At 38.7% G+C, this 21,177-nt stretch overlaps 1 protein-coding gene across 1 annotated transcript in view; it reads left to right on the top strand.

Moving 5' to 3' along the window:
* The first annotated feature begins 1,011 nt into the window (after positions 1-1,011).
* Positions 1,012-21,177, top strand: part of GLP2R (glucagon like peptide 2 receptor) — a 48,842-nt gene continuing 28,676 nt past the window's right edge. The window contains exons 1-7 of the mRNA XM_054846404.1: positions 1,012-1,120; positions 7,392-7,485; positions 12,852-12,956; positions 14,901-15,022; positions 17,433-17,536; positions 17,776-17,932; positions 18,871-19,030. Coding sequence (XP_054702379.1) covers positions 1,016-1,120; positions 7,392-7,485; positions 12,852-12,956; positions 14,901-15,022; positions 17,433-17,536; positions 17,776-17,932; positions 18,871-19,030 — 847 coding nt within the window. The 5' untranslated portion in view covers positions 1,012-1,015. The remainder of the gene's footprint in view (positions 1,121-7,391; positions 7,486-12,851; positions 12,957-14,900; positions 15,023-17,432; positions 17,537-17,775; positions 17,933-18,870; positions 19,031-21,177) is intronic.

The raw sequence follows: 21,177 nt of genomic DNA, 5'->3' as shown, positions 1-21,177 counted from the left end.
AGTTTGGGTTTAGTCTAAGTCTGGCAATGAAAACTGGTCTACATCTGGCCTCCACAGTCCTAGTGTTGCACCTCTGCCTGTCCTCTAGCTTAGCTGTTTGGGATGCCCATGATTTCTGGGAAGGGCATGAGCCATTATCTGGTACAAAGCTGTTTCATTTCTCTTGGAAATGGAGGAGTCAACATACACTTGACTCTCCATATTGCCAACTCAAAACATGATAATCATAAGCTAGACCCTAAAATTATTATAAGTGGTTTTATTCCCTGACTCTCTATAACACATAGATTTATTCATGTTTTCAAGCTTTTCTCTGCAACTAGAAAGGTTGCAAACATTTTTTTGAAAATTAAAGCTGAAATTCATTGGCAGTTTTCAAATCTGGCAGCTGAAGCTGTGAAAAAAACACTGAATGTCACAAGAATGGTAGTAAAACTTTAATTGCTGGTAACATCATTTTTTTTGTACATTTAGCTTCTCCCTGATCCTGCACTGAGTGTGTAAATTTGACAAAATATGATCAGAAAGGATAAAACCAGCTATTACTGAGCTGTTTCCTAACAGTCAACTAGATTACTAGATTCAGTAAGCTTCCTACACAAAGCTTTTCTGTGTTCTAGGGCATCTTTTAATGGTTTCATGAGGTGTGTATAAATATATAGGCATTTATGGAGCTGGATTACACTCTTGCAAAAGCACTGGCAAAATTCCCACAGAGTTTCAAGGGAACAGGATCAGCCCTTTAATGTTTTAATAGTTTTCTGACTTCTTATTGGCTAAAGGACAAGCTACAGTAAGCAGACTTTCTGTGAAGTTTAGAGTAAAACATAGTTGGAGTCTAGCAAGCCTAGACACTTTAGTAGATTTCCTCACTTATTTGTAAGAAGATTCATGAAGTAGTTGCACTCATAAAGGAAGACATTTTTACTTTTTTCTTTCTTTTCCACAGGACGGGGTGATATAATTGATCTATAGTAGAGTCAAATAGCATCATACTGGGGACAAATTTATTAGAATGGGCATGGTGACACTTTTTGGTCTCTGTTCCAGCATGGGACTCTGGTCCAGAATATCTCCTGCATCTGTCAGCTCTGTCATGATATTGTTTCTAGTGAAACAGGTAAGCTAATTTAATAATTAATAATAGAAAGTATGAAAGTGGATTCCTATCACATAACATTTTAACCTTCACAAACAGTATGTTTGTTTCAAAAATAGTTCTGACATAACAATTTATGTTTATTAAAATTTAGTTATAAGAAATGCTGACTGAGAAGCTGTGGAGTCTTGTATTAGAACTCACTCTGACTAGGTCATTTATTACAAATTTCTTCTATTAATGCTTGTTCATACAGTGAATAATTTGTGTTTACATGCATTTATACAGTGTCTTTTTATACCAATATTGATCAGTATTGAATTATATTTATTTTTCCATTTCCTACCAGATATCAATACTGTTGAGAATCATGTTTATTTTCTGACTGTTTGTCCCCTCTTCTAAAAACAGATTTGCTTTGTTTCTAGCACTATCTTTCAGTCTTTGACTTGTACGATGGGTGAGCATTGAGTCTTATATTTGTGAAATCTACTGTTAGTGGTTTCATTCTGCACCTCAGCTTCTAGAAGCTAGTAAATCTGTATGCAATTTCTACTTTTATTTCTTGTAGAGATCTACTAAACTATTCACTTGGGTTTTTTTCCTAAATCTATTTAAAAATCTGAAAGCTTACTTCTTTCTCTGTGTTGTGTTTCAATTTAGAAAACCTTTAGGTATTTAATGACAAAATATCTCAGTGTAATTCACTTCAAGGAAATTTTCTCGTATATGTTTAATTATTATTATTTGCCTATAAGAAAGCTACTAATCATGTAGTGATAGGAAAAAGGGGAATGGCCTTAAACTGAAGGAGAGGAGATTTAGATTAGATATTAGGAAGAAATTCAGGTTGCCCAGAGAAGCTGTGGCTGCCCCTGTATCCCTAGAAGTGTTCAAGGCCAGGTTGGATGGGGCTTTGGGCAACCTGGGCTAGTAGAGGGTGTCCCTGCCCATGGCAGGGGATAGAACAAGATGGGCTTTAAGGTTCCTTCCAACCCAAACCATTCTATGATTCTATGATTTATTAATATCAATCTTGATTTTGATTTAAAAAAAAAAAACAAACCAAACATGAAATACTAAGATGCAGTAAATTTCAATTAATCTGAATAAAATTCATACATAGGTACAGGGTACATTTCTATGAAATAAGCGTACATGAGAATAAGTGTAATTTACAGGCTTACTTCAAACTGAAAGTAATAAGGTATTTCTATCCACTTGTCCTCACTGTAGCTGGGTTACTAATAAAGTAACCCATGAGTTTGCATGAGTATATGCTGTAGACATAGTAATTGTGTTCCTAGCTTTTTTATTAAGAAAATGTTACTGGGAGACACATATTCTGGTTTTGTTGTGTTTTTTTTTTAAATAGAAAATATTTCTAATGCTTTTGTATGATTTAAATCAGGAGCTTCTCTGGCTTAAATGAATGTAGAACTGAAACAACACTCAGGTTTGTGAGAGACCTTAACTCTGTACGACATCTTGACCAAAGCACTACTTCCATCAAAGTTAACAGAAAATCTCCCAATTACTTCTGTGAGGTCAAAACTTTATAAGAATATAAGTCACAGTGAATTAATTTCTCACAGTGATTGCTGTAACTCGTTTAAAGAAATATGTGATATATTTATTTATATTTTATTTAATAAGAAAGAAAAATTTAAAGAAATAACAATCATAAATCACTATATCCATATTTTCTAGCAAACAATTACATAGATATGAAAAATATCAATCAGAATAAACCAGGATCATGGCTGAAAGAATAAGTAAAATATTTAAGTTCTTATTTCTAGTTTATACCTAAATTGAAGGGTGTTTTCTGTCCATAATAGCATAGTCTGAATAAACAGAAACTTTTCATTTCACCATTAGCTTAGTACAAGAAATTAAAAGGGTGAAATCCTGATTATACTGTGGTCAGTTATGAAAAAAATAAATTGAAACCAGTCTGTTTGCAACCCTGGAGATTTATTATTATAATCCACTTTCTAAGTGAGAGGTTCAGGCAGTATTTTCTGCTGCACCCAACATACTTTTAAACAATGGTGTCATCTTGGTGATGTTTGTGGACTCTGAGCAAACCAAATGAAATGAAAGACCCTTCCAGGGAAGTTTGATTAAATTTCAGCACGAGTGAACTTTGGTGTGAGCGGGGAGCTGGGGCGGTTCATTTGCTACTAGCAAAACTTCAGATAGCCTGAAGTGAAGAAATGTCCAGTGTAGGGCAAAAGGTCACAGACTTTCTGAGTTTCTGTCTTGGACATTGGAGTTTAATTTCCTCTGTGTCGGAAGTCCAGTTTAAATGCTAGCGGCTGAAAATTAAGTGAAACATAAAACTGAGATTAAAAGCCATGCTGAGCTGCATGTTGCCACTGCTTGAGATCATGGTAAATTTACCTGAAAGCTTATATATCTACCACAGAGCATGCATTGTGTCTAAATTTTGATAGCACTGAGTAGCCCAAAACTTAGGTCATAATAAAACCTCACTGGGATCTGTAATTACAGACCCATGTCAGACGCAGAGAGCAATTTGTTGGTTCTTCTCAGAATATACCCACAGGACTGGGCCTGCTCCCACACATGGCAAAAGCAGGGGGAGCCCCTGTGATCTCAGCAGTGATTGCTGTGCTCCTCATGTTCACAGGCTGCAGACCTGCACCCCTCTCTGAAGAATAATAGTGACATGGATGTAAGATACGAGGCAAGCCTGTCTCTGATTTTTTTTGTTGAATCTTTTTCACTTAGTTAAACAGACATACATCATCAAGGTATCCCACTTCCTTAATTTCCCCTTCCCTCTTAACACTAGTGCCTTATTCCCAGCCCACACAGTTTGCCTTCTCACTGGGCAATGAATAGCTCTCTAATGCATTTAATGCAGAAGGGCATTAACAGGATGTCCCACCACAGAAAACACTGAAGTCTTCTGTCTGGGGCACTTGCATCCATCCCTTTCAAACCAAGAAGGGAAAGAAAGCTGATTTTCCTTGTTCCAAGGCACTGCCAGCATTCTTCAGCCTTTCTCCATACATATGTTCTTACAGATTTTCCCCAGAGAGAGTGAAGACCACTGCAGACTGAATAGTCACGTATGGACAGCAAGTTGCTTTTTTTAGCTGCTTTTGGTAGTCCCTGTGTAAGTAGCTGATGATCAGTTCAAAAGTTGCTGCCATTCAAGTCATTATGGTTTGCTGTTGAATATGTGTATCATTTCTTTGATAAGATAAATCTATGGGGATTTCTTAGTCTTTTAGTTTAATGATTAAGGCCACTCCACCACTTTTCTTACAACTTGTAAATTTATCACCATCTCTTTTGACGTATGACCATTAGAGTTCGTCATATTACCCAGGCAGAGTTGCACCAAGGACAAATACTACTCATTAATACTGTCTTGTACTCCTTTTCAACATCCTCCCTCGTATGTACAACTCCAGAAATGTCAGTAGTCTCCTGTACTGCAACACTGTCTACAGGTGGCTCATGTCATTTCACTTCAACAAGTAAACATAAATTCTTACAAAGTCCTGACATACATCCTTCAGCTGTAGCTTCTAGGAGTAAAATGTTGCATTAGATCTATCACAGCGCATGCTCTGCAGAGGGGTTTATGTTTCTCTGTGATCTAAACAGCCCTTATTAACTGGTCATTGTTTACTCCCCTGCTAATTTCCAATCACCTGCACAATTTTTGATTAATAATTTAAATTTTTTTATATGTTCTTCTAACTGTTTTTCAAATTAACTTTTGAGGTCAGCTGACAGGTCTTATATTTTTTGTCAGGTGTAGCTCTGATTTTATAAAGCCTTTATTTGTTTTTTTCATCAGAAAGTCTTATGGCAAAAAACCAAGCATCTCACAGATATTTGCATCAATGGTGACCAGGTATTGGCTATCTGATTCTGCTTGCAGCTTTGCAGAAACTGACAATTACGTAAGAAAATGATGTGAAACCATCATTTATGTCTAAACTGCTCCTCATTCTTGTTGAGTGAGCTTCTTCATGACTGTATGTCCAGGAATGGAACCAAACAAGTAGCCAGGTAGCCACTGTGAGGCTTTCCTTGTATTTTCTTGGCTGTTTAATGCATTTGTTTATTAGAAACTGAAGTGTTATCCCTTAAATCAAGCACTCTTTTCTACAAATGCGTCATCTCCATGTCTTTGCCTCTTCAAATGAGGTTCACTGACCAGGGAGTGTCTGAAGAATCTTCCCTGGCTCCCAGCATTTTGAGGCCTACATGAGGGAAATGTCAAGATGGTTTTTATTTTGGAAACATGCATTCCTTTCTCATGGCTGCAGTAAATATTCTCTCCTTATCTTGCAAGCCCATCAGAGAAAGAATAATTATAGTCTTTCTACTCCTTGGAATTTAAAGTAGGGTGTCTGGAAATGAGCTGAGAGACTAATAACAGAGTACTGAGCAGGCAACATTTTACACAGCAAAAACATGCATGAAAGAGTGGTCTCATATAACAGGTAGCTAATAGTCCCCACTGTTTTTGTTTTGAAAGTAAATAAATAAGATTTTCTTTATTTTTCCAACAAACATAGGTTCAAAGAAAAAGATACAGGTGAAGTTCACAGCCATACATTGTCCTGGTTATTTATCTCAGCGCTTGGCACATCACAAAGCTCAGACAAGCTCAGGACAACCACGCATGTATGAAAGTCAGTTTCCAAGAGGGTCTAGCCCAGACAAAAGGAAATTGATTTTACCTGGAGAGCTGAAAAACTTCCTTTGGTATAAGGATTGTTGCTTTTTAGAAAACTTATATTTAGTCTGCTCTCCAAAATTTCGTCATTACAATTGGTAATATTTTCAACCAATAGTCAATTTTTCATTTTTGGTGACTTCTAGTGACAGTGTTCTTTGACTACTTGCCCGCCACTGGCCTCTCAAAGACCTGGTTTCAGGAAACCAACTGGCATAATACACAGAGACTGCTTAGGCTGATGTTCTTGTGCATAAATAATGATCAAGTCACCGCGCTGATACGGATCAGTAAGCACTATCTAGCATTATCCTTTCTCTACTACTTTGCTTCTAATTGGGCATTTCTTCAATAGCCCAAATCTAACACGGCACCAAGCAATTTTGCATTTAATTCTTCTATTTTTAACCATTCCTTTCCTAAACAGTGATTATCAGCTATGGCTTTCTTAAAGGCCTCTGTAGTCAGAGTGTTGTGTGATAAAGATGTGTCAGAAAGATGGATATTTATAGAGAGCAAGATAAAACATGACAGTCTCCTCAGGACAATTGCAACCCTTACATTGATAGGGTGTATGCCACAGATGTCTACCACATCCTAAACACATCAGTCACTATATATAAAATCATTATTACAATCTGTCTATAGCTGAGAATTTTTATTATTTTTTTTTTAACAGCAGAACAGACTTGCATTAGGAGTAATTTTATCAGTGGAGACAAATTTAACTCTCTCCTCTGTGCTAGCAATTGTTGATCTACATCCCTGATCTCATTCTTTCATGCTAACATATAGGTCTCTTTCCTTTCTGCTTATTTGCTTCCCAGTGCCAAGGGAGTGACTCAAGGTCAGCATGTCCAAGCAGTGCTCCTAAGCCTCTTTTGGAGGTTAGAAGTGGTCTTTGAAGTGCTGGGCAGGAGTACAGAATGCACTGGAGAAAAGGTGTTAGTAGCTAAATTGTATTGCTTATTCATTACTCTTTTATGCTATTTTTTACTGTACTACTCAACCAAGTGTACTTGATTATCTTTCAAAATACACTAAAAATAAACAGCCCTCAAAATTATCATCAATCAGATTCTTAAATTAATCTAGCAGAATTATAAATATACAAGAAGTATTAGCTGACCTTGGCATAAATTGACTGTAAAAAGCCTGGAAAGACTATAAAATTTGTGAAGATAATCACCCATTTTCTACAGTGGAGGAATGAAATGCCAATGTTTTTGGTGCACCCTCACAGTTCCTAGCAACTAAATATCTGCGTGGATTTTTTAAAGGGGATTTTACACAAGTTGAATAAATTTCTGTGGTAATATAGCACCATGGCAATACATTTCTTGCTCAGGCAAAGACAGCAACTGAAGAAATTTCACTAATAGTTTCCTGGAGAAGGAAGGGATCTGTCTTTATCTCCCTGCTTACCTACTGTTCCTCCATTCATCTCTCCTTTCCTCTCTCCTCTTCTCTCCTCTCAAATTTCTTATAAAGGGAAGAAACTTGCCACTAAAAGACCACAAGGTTCTAACTGATGTTCCTCATATTCAGTATTTTCACTCACAGGCCAAAGGATCTCTGCTGGAAAAAACCACTACTGGATGGAACAAATATAAACAAGAATGCTTGAAAATGCTGCAGGAATCAACTGTAGATACTGGTAAGGAAACAAACAGCACAATAAAACAACATGTTATGCTATATTGATGAATATGCAAATATTCTTTTACTTGCTTTGCAGAAGTGTGCGTCTGTTTTTACAAATTCTAAATGTAGAACAATCAGCTGTAACGAGACATGCAGACATGCAATCATAAAGTTAATGGCTCTCTTTGTCCTGAAACATATTAGGTTCCCATATGTAAAACCAGATCATATAAAAAATGAAGCATTGGACAGCTGATGCTCAGCTACCATTATGGTGCAGCACTGATTGCCTGGTCAAGAGGTAGCTGCTATCCATCATTGGTAAGAACCATGTCATTTGGATGAAGGAGACCAGTTTTCACTTCCCTTTTCAGCCTGAAGGAAGTCAAACCCATATTCCTGGAAACGGAATAGAATATAATAGAATCTTTAAGGTTAGAAAAGACCTCTAAGATCATCAAGTCCAACCAAATTATGCTAACCACAGGAGAACAGACTATCCAGGGAAAAGACGTCTCCCATTTCTATACTTTAGAAACTGAGCCATGGCAGGCCAAAGCCCAATGCATTTGTGATATAGCCATTAGGTTAATAAACTAAGGCACTGAGACCAGGTTGGCCCATGTTCACCTGGCACTTACAACCATTAGCTTGAAGTCCCTTATTTATTCTCCTGCCTCCATGGCTTTTGAATTCTTGGCCGAAGAGCAGCATAGCTTCAGAGGACAGTGTCTTCTGAAAAGTGGCAGAGGAGGAACTGAGTCCACACCTCCTACCTCCAGCTGAGTGCTCTAATTTTTATGTTGTTTGGCAAAAGGGGAGTTTATAATCTGGGATTATTTCACTCTTAAAAGTATAAACTCTGCTCAGCTAGATGTCTGTCTTTAGGAAAGGATGACACAGGCTTGGTTTGAGCAGTTGGAGAAGTTTAAGCAGTACCTGGAAGAGAGGTGACTGCAGTCACCGAGGAAACAAAGTGGAACTTTGTAACAATGCTCTATGTTTTGTACTCACTCGCAGATCTTTGCTCCTGTGTGCAAGAGAAACACTCATGATCGTCTTGCTTAGTGTCTACCTCACCCCATCAGCTGCACAGGGACATTCAAGGATGGTATTATGAGCTCTGACTCACTTTGCTAGTGGCAGAAAGCTGCATTTATGACACTATAGTCTGCAACTTTGTTGGCCAGAACATATGGTCTGATTAAGATCAATGTGTGTACTTTTGATCATTTAGAAGTTGGAAATCAATCCAAAGCATTGGCCTGGGAATTTAAAACAGGGAGAAAAAAAAAAAAAAAAAAGAGGCTTTCAAGCCTAAATTATGTAATATTTTATGTTTTAAAGTTCCTTAAACTTTTCCCAAAATACTGAAATCTCTAACATTCACAGGCTTTTGAAAAGCAAAAGGGAAGATACACCCTGTGAGTCAAGGAAATTATTTTTAGTGATCACATTCAATCACAGGCTCTCTCTCCTTTTAACTGAATTCTGAATTGCTGAAAATGAGCATTTCTACTTCGGCATGGCAGCACGCTAAAGGACTGAATCCTCATGCTCTCCAGTCTTCATCAGTGACCTGCTCCAGAGGCAGCTGCAGCTCCTGGCTGCTGCAACAGCATGAGCTAATTGCCTTAGATAACACTGTGAAGCTGTAACAGCTGGGGAAACAAAGCAAGACTCTATTCTCATTTCTGACCCCTATCTCCATCAAGAACTTAGTGCAGCTTTCATAGTATACGTGAGGCAGGACATGCCCACTCATTCTTCCTGAGCTTTTGGGTGTGCTTAAAAGCATACCAGCTACGCAAAGGCATCCAAGTACCCATCAGGGATTACCATTCTAGTGCTTGCAGAGATGTGAGGCTCATCTAGAACTGAAATTGTCCAGAGATATCAAGAACAACATACATGAGTAGATGCAAAGAGAAGACATAGGCTCCTAGAAACTGTTACTAACCAAATGCAGCAGGTGATTGGGAAAAGCCAGCACGGATTTACCAAAAACGAATCATGCCTGGCTAACCTGGCATTACTTTCTACAACAAGATAACATCTGCTGTCGACTCAGGGAGAGCAGTAGATGTTTTTTACCTGGACTTCACCAAAGCATTTGACAGTTTCCCACAGCCTTCTCCTGGACGAGCTGGCAAGGTACAGATTGAATAGAGGGTTGCGAGATGGGTAGCAAACTAGCTAACAGGCCACACTCAAACAGTAGTGAAAAATGCTTTTTGACTCAGGCTGGCAGTCTGTGACAAGTGGGGTCCCCCAGGGATCAATACTGGGCCCCACGCTGTTCAAAATCTTCATAAACGATCTGGGCACAATAGCATTGAAAGCACCCTCACCAACTTTGCTGATGACGCCAAACTGGGTGGTGAGGTGGACAGGTCAGAAGGCAGAGCCATCGTGCAGACGGACCTGGACAGGCTGGAAGAGTGGGCTAGCAATAACTGTATGATGTATAACAAAGACATAATGAAAGAGCCCAGGACAGGCTAGGATGTGTGCGACTGGTGAGCAGCCTTGCTGAAAGGGACCTGGGGGTCCTGGTGGACCACAAGCTGAACGTAAGTCAGCAGCGCACTGCTGCAAGAGCAAAGGGAAATCAGATCCTGGGCTGCATCTGAAGGGGCATTACTAGCAGAGACAGAGAAGTGATCATCCCACGCTACTCAGTGTTTGTCAGGCTGCATGTGGAGTACTGTGTCCAGTTCTGGTGCCCAGAATTCAAGAAAGATGTGGACAGACTGGAGAGGGTCCAAAGGAGGGCCATGGAGATGATCAAAGGGCTGGAGAACTTGCCCTGTGAGGAAAGGCTGAAGGAGTTAGGTCTTTTCACCTGGAGAACAGAAAGTGCAGGAGGGACCTCAATGAAGTAAAAGGCAGCTACAAAGAGGATGGAGGATCTCTCTTCACAAAGAGCTACATGGAGACGACAAGGGGCAACAAATTGTATTGGGAGAGGGTTCACCTTTATATAAGAAAAACATCTTTCACAGTGAGAATGATCATTCACTGTAACAACCTTCCCAGGGATGTGGTGGAGTCCCCATCACTGGAGATTTTCAAGATGGAATTGAACAGGGTGCTAGATAATTTCTTCTAGCAAATTGGCAGATTGGACCTGATGATTTTCTAATGTCCCTTCCAACCTGGGCTGTTCTATGATTCTATGGTATTTCAGGAAAGCATGCCACTGGGCCACTAGTGGTGCTGAAAGAGATGGGATAACCCTTGTTCAAGTTGACCCACTATGTATCTGGCAGTGACATCTAGGAGAAAATAGGAGTTCCAGTCCTAGTTATCCGTGATGTCTTTGTATTTTTTATGGGCAGGCACTGGATGAAAACAGAAGTAATCTGGGGTGTGTAACTTGTGCTTTCTACTCTCTGGGGACATTGAGGTTTTGGATTCAGCGTCCACCAACTTAAAAGAGGGTAATAAAGATTATATGAATAATGTCCTGGAGTATTCTTCTAGCCATTACTATGCAAAAGAGGAAAACCATCAATAATATTTAAAGCCAATTCTGCCAGTATGCATTTCCATGCTGAGAACTTAGAATCTGGGAATCTCTGTAGTTTAGGGACTTGCACAATGGCACGTAATTTCTCTGTACTAAGCAGTTCAAAGCAGGAAAACCAGGCAGTTACCTCTGTCAAAACTGTTATGCTTCTAGTACAACAGAGTGTCAATTTGAGCACCTAATGAAATGTCTGCCAGCAGTGTCATGCCTCTGAGCTGTCTCAGGTCCCCCAAAACCCCAGGTAGGCAGGTTTTGGATTCCAATAAAATCCACCTTCTAGGAAGTCTGATCATCCCTAGGCATGTGCTTCCTAGTAGTAGGACCCAAGTACCAAGAAGAGTATGATCTCACTCCCAGAGTTTTGCTTTTGTTGTCCTTTGACATTTTGGAAACCCCTCCCTTCTCCCTCCCCTTTCCTTCCCTCATCTCCTCTCCTCCTCCCCCCTTCCCCCCTCCCTGCCCCTCCCCTCTCCTGCAATAAATTACAGACTATGTGACTACACTCAGAGAGGCAAGAAGGCAAAGCGATGAGGATTGCAGAGGGGACAAAAGTTTTTCTGGAAAACAAGGGAAGCAAAGCACAGATCAGCCCAGCCAGTACATCTGCAGGATAGCTTACAACTAAATCTGGTAAGAAAGAAACAGTAGTGAGAAGCTAGAGATCAATGACCTATGGCAAAAACCTGGTATGCAGAAACCCTTAGCATGATGCGAAAGGAGAGTGTATCATGGTGGGAAGGCAGACAATGGTGGATTTTAGTGGCAATTAGAACTAAGGCAGATGACCCAGAAGGCCAAAAGCAGTGACACGGGGCAAGATATTAGAGGGCACTGTTTTGTGATCAGTAGAAGCATAGGGACTCAGAACTCCAGTTTTCATGAAATGGAGAAAAATCTATTTTTCTCCTGGCAGCTTACCCAATTCACACTTGAACACTGACTACATGGGTCATAAGGCAGATGGGGCCACAGATGTTCAGCCTCAAAGGTACAAGGTAATTATTTAGAATGCACATACTGTGCTCTGTATTTTAGCAGAAGCACCCCAAAAAGATGCTGATGAGATAGCACACAGCTATGTTTGTTGCTCCCTGTATTTTTCTTCCCACACAAGTGTCTCAAAGTGGACAACAGGAGGTTATACTCTTCTAGCTTTGGATGGACAAAAGCATGAAATTTAAGAGAGAACTTCATCTTATCCTAGAAGACAGACAGAAACTAACCAAGAGACTAGAACAACCATTAATGCATTTTATTTTATCTTACTGTAACCTGACTGCACCATTTCAATTCTGCATTATCAAATGTTTTATCTTAGCCTTAAGTCCTGTGAGTGATGCGATACCTGTGAAGCTTAAAACTGAGTTAGTCTGACATATTACCAGCTCCCTAACCTCTATTGCCGAAAGACTAAGAGCAGCCACTATCCGAGAAGTAGCGGTCTGAGCTGAGAACCGGTGTCACAGGCATCATGAAAGGTGACATATCTTCCATTTACCAGCAAAAAGTCTGCGGCATGTACCAAAACCAGTGAGTGAGAGCAGGGCTGGAATCTGTCTGTTACATTTGGACAATAGAGGCTTTCAGGATGATTTTGAGCAATACACTTATCTCATAATGAAGCATGTAAAACCTGCTGCTGTTGTGTAGATCCAGGGAAGAAGAGTTACAGCCATTTCTGCACTGTGCACTGATCATTGCACAGTGAATGCACGATGTTTATCTGCTACGCCTTGTAAATACTCTGAAGTAGCTTGCAGGTTACGTGGAACAGTATACAATGGTTTACATGATTGTCCATTATCTGAACAACTTTTTGTAAGAGTTCTTTTTGCTTCTCTCCCCAGGAATACATTGTAATGGGACGTTTGATCAGTTTGTTTGCTGGCCTTACTCACCCCCAGGAAACGTCTCTGTTCCTTGTCCTTCATATTTGCCGTGGTTGAAAAATGGTAATGTGAAAGTAGTAACTTCTCTTTGAGTTTATGCCGGGAATCCAGCTAATGGACAGATGGTGCTGGTCTCCCTTGTCCTGGAGTACTTTGAAGTGTCTGAGGGTTTTCTTGTCTCACCTCTTTTTGCCTCTTTTCTGAATTGAGGCACAAAATTGTTGTTGATGTTTAATTATTTACCCTTTTTCTCCATCTGTGCTTGTTAGCTATAAAGCAACATTTCCAAGATCGTATAACCATACTGCCAGGCCTTTATTGGCAGTAACAGACTTGGGGTTCAGTTTCTGAGGTTCAACTTCTGGGGTCCCTACTGACCCCAGACATGACACTGTCTCTCAGAAAGCTGGAATAGCCAAACAAAGCAGCGGTCCGAGTGGTCAGCCCTCCAGTAGGACATACCGCAATACCAGCAAGTAACGTGCGTGGTGAACAAACAAGCTCTCCAAGCAGCCTTTTCCTGTAGGGAGTGGAGCAGGGAGGCTCTCAGAAAGGGAAAAAGAATAACATCTGCAGGAGCAAAACTGTTTAAAAGCAAACAACATTCCCTTTCTCCTAAAGAAATGGAAGAACATTCCTACCTCTGAAGCCCCGCATTTCTGAATCCTACTACACAGCCTTTCTTAGCTACATGTGGCCTTCTTAGCTGCATTTCTAATGTCACTTGGAAACACCAATTGTGTCTGAGTCCTTTAGTGTATGGGAGACTACTACGGGCTCCTTATCCCAGCTTTCTCCAGCCCGCCCCACACATGGTTTGTTCTGTAATATCATCATTTATCCTTTTTTCTGTCTAAATGTCTGCAAAAGCAAGGTGTAAGACATTACACCAGATTATGAAGCTTTTAATTGTGTTCACAGTGAGGAACACAGTGGGGCATTCTCATCCTTACCACAGCACCTTAGGAGAAGAGGTATTAGAGATAGCCCAGATGTCTGTTTGTCCTAGAGATTTTGTGGGACTGGGGTTAGGGTTGCTTGTCATCCCCATTTCCATTGCTGGTCCCATTTCTGAGGCATAGCTGTGTCTGCTCTGGGACACTGATGGACTTGGACCAGAAATGCTTGGAACCTTGTAGTAAATTTATTGTGATTGTCATCACTGTCAAGCCTGAGCACTGAAAAATTAGGATAGCCTGGAAATAAGATTCCTGATCACATTTCATAGATGCCTTCAGATTTTTTTCAGTGTCTAGTCTCCACACAGAGCTCCTGTTCCATCACAGCCAAAGCAGTTCTCTCGGTTCCAGTTATTCTGAGTGAAACTAGATAGTCTGGTTGTTGCTGCAACCCTTGAACAGTTTCTAATTAAAAATGCATGAAAAAGCTCAGGTCTGATTAGAAATAAATGGAAGGCAGCTGTTGAGGACAACATCAAACAAACATCAACCAAGGTCCCCATACTATTCTTTTGATGTTATGGGCAAATTCTTAATTAATATAAACTAGGACATGCAGTGAAAGCCAAGAAAGCTCCACCGGTTCACACCACCTGCTGATCAGGCCCAAACCCACATAAATAAAACACCAGCCACAGATGTTTCAGGGAGAGATCATTCCCTCATCAAACCATACTCTTCCTCCTACAATTTTAACTGCACTGTCTGGGCAATGTGCTACCCATACTTGATGGAACTTATGAGCTTAATGAGAAAAAAGGGCTAAAGTGAGATGTAGGCTTGTCTTTTGGATGTAGTAAATATGTATTTTTTTTAAATACCAGGTACATTCTGGGAATTTATTTCTGCTAGATTACATTCCTACTTTGTCCTATGTAAATATGAAAAATATTTTGTTAAAGACAAAAGAATACTGATTTTTATTCCTTTTTTGAGTGGGAGTGGGGTGATGTCTATTGCTGTGGTTTAAGGGACAAATCTTTAAAATGTGTATGAAAAATGAAATCTTTATTTTGACCTTTCAGACTAAACCTCTGTTTACTTTCAGGAAGTGTAGGAAATGTGTACAGAGTCTGCTTGGATGAAGGGACTTGGCAAACGAAGGAAAACTCCACAGACATTTGGCGTGATAGTTCAGAATGTTCTGAGAAAAATAATTTAAAAAAAAATGTAAGTATGTTTTATATTATGGTTTAATACTTTAATCTTCTTAAACCCTTCTCGAGTAACTGATAAAACATTTCCACTGAATACCTGCAAAAGATGTTCAGATTTCATTTAGATTACCAAATGGAAAACTGTTATTTTATTTAGAAGGAGTGGAGGAGGAAAGATTAAGGAGGGGGATTTCTACTTTAGATGCCACAAATTATTTTCTGTTCAGAGTCCAGTGTTCACATGTGCTGAATTGCTCCAAATAAAATTGAAAAAGACTGCAATGTGACAAAATTCAAAGTATCCCATCCTCTACCCAAAATCGCTGTAGTCTGCCAAGGCCAGACAACTTTATGCCCTGCTGCTTTCTGAACCTTTTAGCATTTAATGAGCTGCTAACTGGTTCTTTCAAATTTATCTAGTCACAGTCTGGAGGATTCATAATGCAAATGACATCCTTCTAGGTCTGATAACAGCATACAGTCCAAACGTTGGGCTTTGTCAACAGTGGAAAATGGCTCTCCCGAGCTGAATAAAGAGCAAACTGGATATTGTCACCTCGACAGCTCTCAGCTCTTTGTGCTGAAGATAAAGTAAAAACAATTACTGATCAGTTCTGGTTTGTGAAGCTGGGGATCACGCTCTTGCTCTGTATCTGCAAAGAAGCTTGTGTTCTCTGTGAGAAGGCAATTTGCTCAAGCTCACTTCCATCACCCGAGTTAGGCTTAAGGTAAAGGACAGGGATCTGATCCTGTTGCCTGCTTGCACAACTGAGCGATGACTTGCAATGAATGTAGCAGAGTTTCAGATAACAGTAAGGCATGCAGCTTATCTGCTTTCAGCTTCTTGTAACTTCTTTTGCCATAGAATTCAGCTTAGCTGCTGTCAAAACAAAATCTCTTAGGTAAGCACTATTACTGTTGATTATTTTTTTACTTTTTAGTACCTTATTGGGAGAGCACTGTTAGTGTATATTATTTTATTGAGTAACATTACTTTATTGATTACTTTATTAAACACTATTAGTTCAGGATCTCCATGTACTACTAAGTTTTTACTAAACTCTTTATATAGTGAGTACATGAACTTCCAAACTTACAGTTTATTTATACAAGTGTGATAAATATTCATAAGTACTGAGAGTTTTCCATGGTTTGTTGATCATTCTGGATCACAAACTTGTGGGTGGGAGACACATTAATTTGTCTTGTGTGACAGCAGACAATGTCTCTGAAAGCTTTAACCAGTTTTCCTACCGACACTAAATGTGGTTCTGTACCTGTTTGTTATATTTAGTGGAAAGCCCCAAGATGTTAGGAGTAACCCAGAGCTAGTATCCACACACACTGGAGGAATCCACTTGATTTCATTTGCTTTGATGTTACAAAATCGTCACAGTCAAGATGATAACTTACAGTTTTTATTAGCTTTGTGCCTGTTCGAATGCTTTCATGGAGCAGAGTGACTCATGGCTGTGCCATGGCAATCTCCTGCACACACCGTGCTCTCCCTGAGCACTTTCACCCTCTCCAAAAGAGTTTGTAGCAGCAGGCACAGCTCACCCGTGCTATCCAGACAGCAATCACTAGCATAAATTGTTTAGAGACAACTACTGGCAGGCAGACAGTGCTAAAATCCCTGGCGCTGAGCATTAAAACAATTCACAAAAACAGCAAAATCACTAAGGAAAAGACACAGGTTCCAAGAAAATATTTGCAGGCCAAACATGGATTATGAAAGTGAGATATCCTGTATCACTACATCGTCTCTGCAGAGAAGCTTTTCTTGAGCTAGAAAAGCAATATGAAGAGATGTGAAGTAGACATAAGCAGCTAAATGGAAAAAATTAGCCAGAAGAAATATTAAATGAAACAAAGCGGAAAGAAAGCGTGAGTGCCCCCCTTCCTCTTCTGAGGTCTTATTCATCATTCAAGACATTCAAGACAACTCTAATTTAATAATTTTGGGTTTTTTCTTTGAATTCATGGGAGAAGTCAGTCTATTTCAATGATTCTAGATTCTTAAAATCGTACAGACACAAGTGATCCGTAGCTGTGTCCCCAGACCATACACATAGTAATTGCACTTGTGTGTACAGGTCAAGTGAATTGATCTCTGCAGTTATTTAAACCGCCAGGATCCATTTGGTACATGTAATCATGGCAATGACTAGCTGTAAATCAGACTACCAATGGTGTTTGTGCAGGCACAATTTGGAAATGAGACCCTGAGTGCCTTCGAATTTAGAAAGGCACCCAGGGTATCTGCAAGTCTCTCTGTCATGGAATGATTTCCTGAAGCAGTGCAAGGAGCATGTATGAGAAACCTTCCCTTGCTGCCTTGCAACACAAAGGAATTTGACTCAAAAACTCGTGCTCTGCCCACCTGCCTGCATGTGTAACACATTTTTCTTCTTTGTTCCCAGGAAGAACATAAATTGCTTACCACATTACAGCTCTGGTACACTATAGGATATTATTTTTCTCTCATCTCACTTGTATTAGCTCTCCTTATACTTTCTTTACTCAGGTTAGTACAAATTTGCATGCAATTTAAAAGTACAGACCCTGATACGCACATTCTTCTTTTCATGTAATTGAATTTATTGCTTGGCTATGTAAATAACTGGTATTTTCCTAATAAGCATTATAAAGGCAATTCCTAAGCAAAATCCATTTATGACAACAATATGAATACAACACTATTTTTGTAATTTCTGCAAATTAAATATATTCCAGAGGATTCATACATTCTTTTTTCTCCCACAGAAAACTTCACTGCACAAGAAACTACATCCATATGAATTTATTTGCATCTTTTATCTTGCGTGCCACAGCAGTTCTTATAAAAGACACTGTATACAACAATATTTACTCCAAAAAACCAAATGATGAAACTGGATGGATATTATACCTCAGTCCTGAGGTAACTTGTTAGTTCATTGCTAAAAGAAAATGTGTGCTGCTAGTGGCTGTGACAGTTACAGTTTCAGAAGTTTGCCGTATGGCAGAAAGTTTTGAGGTGTTTGTTAGTTGAACTTTGAATCCTGAAATGTTGCTGATAAAACTTGGGGTAATCAATAAAAAAATTGTAATTTGATAAATTGTAATAGATTTATTTTATATGAAGCCTCATATAGAAATAACAAATTAATCAATAGTGATACTGAGAAACATACAGTTAAGCAAAACAACTTACACCTGTAGTGTTTAGGAAGAAATCTGCACATGTATTCAGCACTTACATAACACTATATTTATTCACTCTTAGTATGCATAGCACAATGCAATGCACACAAATCTTGCTTTTAAGACAATGTTATCAAACAATGTATTTCCTGTGAAAGAAAACTAAGAGAGAAAAAAAAATAGCTTAAAGACTTTTCTGTACTAGGAACATGTGCTAATTTTCTTACACTTGTTTATATAATGGAATAGCAACTTCTTTCCTTTGCGACCACTGTGGATAAATTATACTTGTATGATATTGTCTGAATATAGTTTGCCAATGTCAACCAGCAAAATTACCTGCAAGAGATTAATGGTGACTATTATTTTAATAGCTCATCAGTGAAAATTCTGATATGCAGATCATGACAAAGAACACATGCCCTATCCTACACTGTCACTGTCTTTTCCTACTCGTCACCTCCACTCCAACTTCATGACAATGTAGAAGCCTTTAAATTGTTGCACTCCCCTCCAGCGTCTCCCAAGCAGCAAGGAAAGTCTTGTGAGATATGTGACAGAATCACAGTTGTATCACAACCATGCGCTAGTTTTAAAACAGTTGCTAAAGAGAAAAACAGGATTTGTCAGAGGTTTTATATATTAACAATGATTCCTGGTCTCTCATTTCTACAGATTGTAGTCATTTGCAGGACTGCCCAGTTTTTCATGCATTACTTTGTTGGGGCAAATTATTTTTGGCTATTAGTAGAAGGAATTTATCTGCATACGTTATTGATAACTGTTGTACTCTCTGAGAGACGACTGCTACAGACATATATTGTGATAGGATGGGGTAAGTACATAACAAATTCCAAGTTCTTGATTCTGTGATACATTTTTGAGTCAGTGGTGGATACTTTGTAATGAAAAAACACAAAATCGGAACTCTTGTTTGTTTGTTTGTTTGTTTGTTTTGAAGTCATTGGTTTTCAACAAAGGTATACCAGTAGTAATAAACTCCTTGCAGTTCAGCCTGACCTGCACATACAGCCTAGTGGACAGAACAAGAAAAAATTTGAGTAGATTTGGCTGTATTTTCTATCATCAACAAATATTATGGTACTATCAGCAACTTCATTTTCTTCGTTCGTAATAGAGCACATACATAGCAAAGATGTCCAAACATTAACAATTTTCTTTTATATGTTCACCTTTCGAGCTTACCTTAAAGTTCTAAAGTGTGCTTTAGGTTAGAGGACAGTCTGAATCACTGCACGATTCAGGTCTTATATTTCAGGTATTCTTCATGTAATAAAGACAATGTAAAGTTAGTTACAAGCATTTGAATAATTTTGTATAAATTATGTTGTGTAATCTGACAACTACGTTTGTTGCTTACTCAAAGGGCATAATTCTGTATCTTGCCTGGTCAAAGGAGAAAATGAAGGTTTCCCAGTTCCCAATAATCATCTAAAATCTATCTGTACAACTTGCAGGCCTTTGAAGATTTTAAATAAAGATGAAAAATGTACTCTTAGACAATATGTAGGTTTGTTGCAAGAGTTATTGATTCAAATCCAGTGGCCTGAGATAAGGAGGAGGATAGGATGGGTAGTCATAAGAACTTTTAATTGTAAAACTTTTATCAATGTATAGTTTTACAAGCTGGTTCACCATCACCACGTCTATGTCTATTGAACCACATTGTCAAATGTAAAATTGTGTATCCAGGAGTGTGGGACTATAGTTTATAGTCCACTTAAGAAAAAGTAATTTTTAGAAAGATTTGATTGTGGTGGATGATTATGTTGTTGTAAATAAATTATTCCATATTTGCTGTGCTGTACTGCATGCTAAAATTATCTACCGAGGATAAAGAGGTATGATTTTAATGAGGTGTTTAAACTCAAATATAAATAGCTGAAGCAAATGGCAGCAAAGATAGAAATTACAGTCTTTACAGTTAGAATGCTACAACATTTGCCTGTTTAAAGGAAATTTTTGTTATTGTTATCAAGGCTGTAGGAAACTCCGTGTCAGTTTGACAGTAATTCATGTCATTCCGTTTTAGTTGTCTGGAGGTCGTACTGGGCTCTCTCTGTAACAATCACAGGGAAAGAAGACAGTTCATTTCTCTTTGGCATCTACCTTACCTCTTGAATTTTGAAATGGGAATTGGATAGCATCTAAAAAAAATAGCCTACTGGAGGAATTCCTAGAATTAAGTGAATTTCAGATAAGGCCATTTTCATGCTTTTCTAATATGAATGCATTAATTTATTAACAAAGAACCATTGCTGAGAAAAACGCCAATGCTTCAAGCAAGACAGAATCACAGAATTACAGAATGGTTTGAGTTGGAAAGGACCTTAGAGATCTTCTAGTTTCAACCCCCCTGCCATGGGCAGGGACACCCTCCACTAGACCAGGTTCCTCAAAGCACCATCCAACCTGGTCTGATCCAAAGCAGGACTTCAGCATCTAAAATACCACACAGGGGGAAACCTGAGCAAAAAAGCATGATATAAACCCCTGTTTTCCCTGAATTATCTAGTCTGAAGCAATAAAGATCCATTAAAGAACCCAGAAACCTTAACTCTCTTTTATAGAAATAGCTTGTGTTTGCTATTATTGACAAGATTAAAAGATATCTGGCTTTTGTCTCTCATAGCATTTTTACCAGGTTTTGAATATGCATGAAATAGTATTGTATGCATTGTTCTGAAGATGTCAGTACAACAGATTGTTTCACTAAGTGCTTTGCATAATCTTGTTATCAATAAAAAAGTACTCAGACCCAGTAATTTTGGCAGTGGCACATTTAATTTTGGAGTATTCAATCAGTTAGTTACAAGTGAATGTAAAATTCATAGATGACATTGTGCCAATTCTTTTTCCTTTCATTAACAATAAGAACAACACCTGTGGTCTTTTAATCTTGTTTTATAGTTTTAAATCCAAAACAAAATTTTATGTATCTTCCTGTAACAACAGAAGAAC

Source organism: Grus americana, chromosome 18, assembly GCF_028858705.1.
Source record: "Grus americana isolate bGruAme1 chromosome 18, bGruAme1.mat, whole genome shotgun sequence".
In the NCBI taxonomy this organism is placed as follows: Eukaryota; Metazoa; Chordata; class Aves; order Gruiformes; family Gruidae; genus Grus; species Grus americana.
The sequence above is the reverse complement of the archived record's forward strand: the minus strand, read 5'-3'. Positions and strand labels throughout refer to the sequence as shown.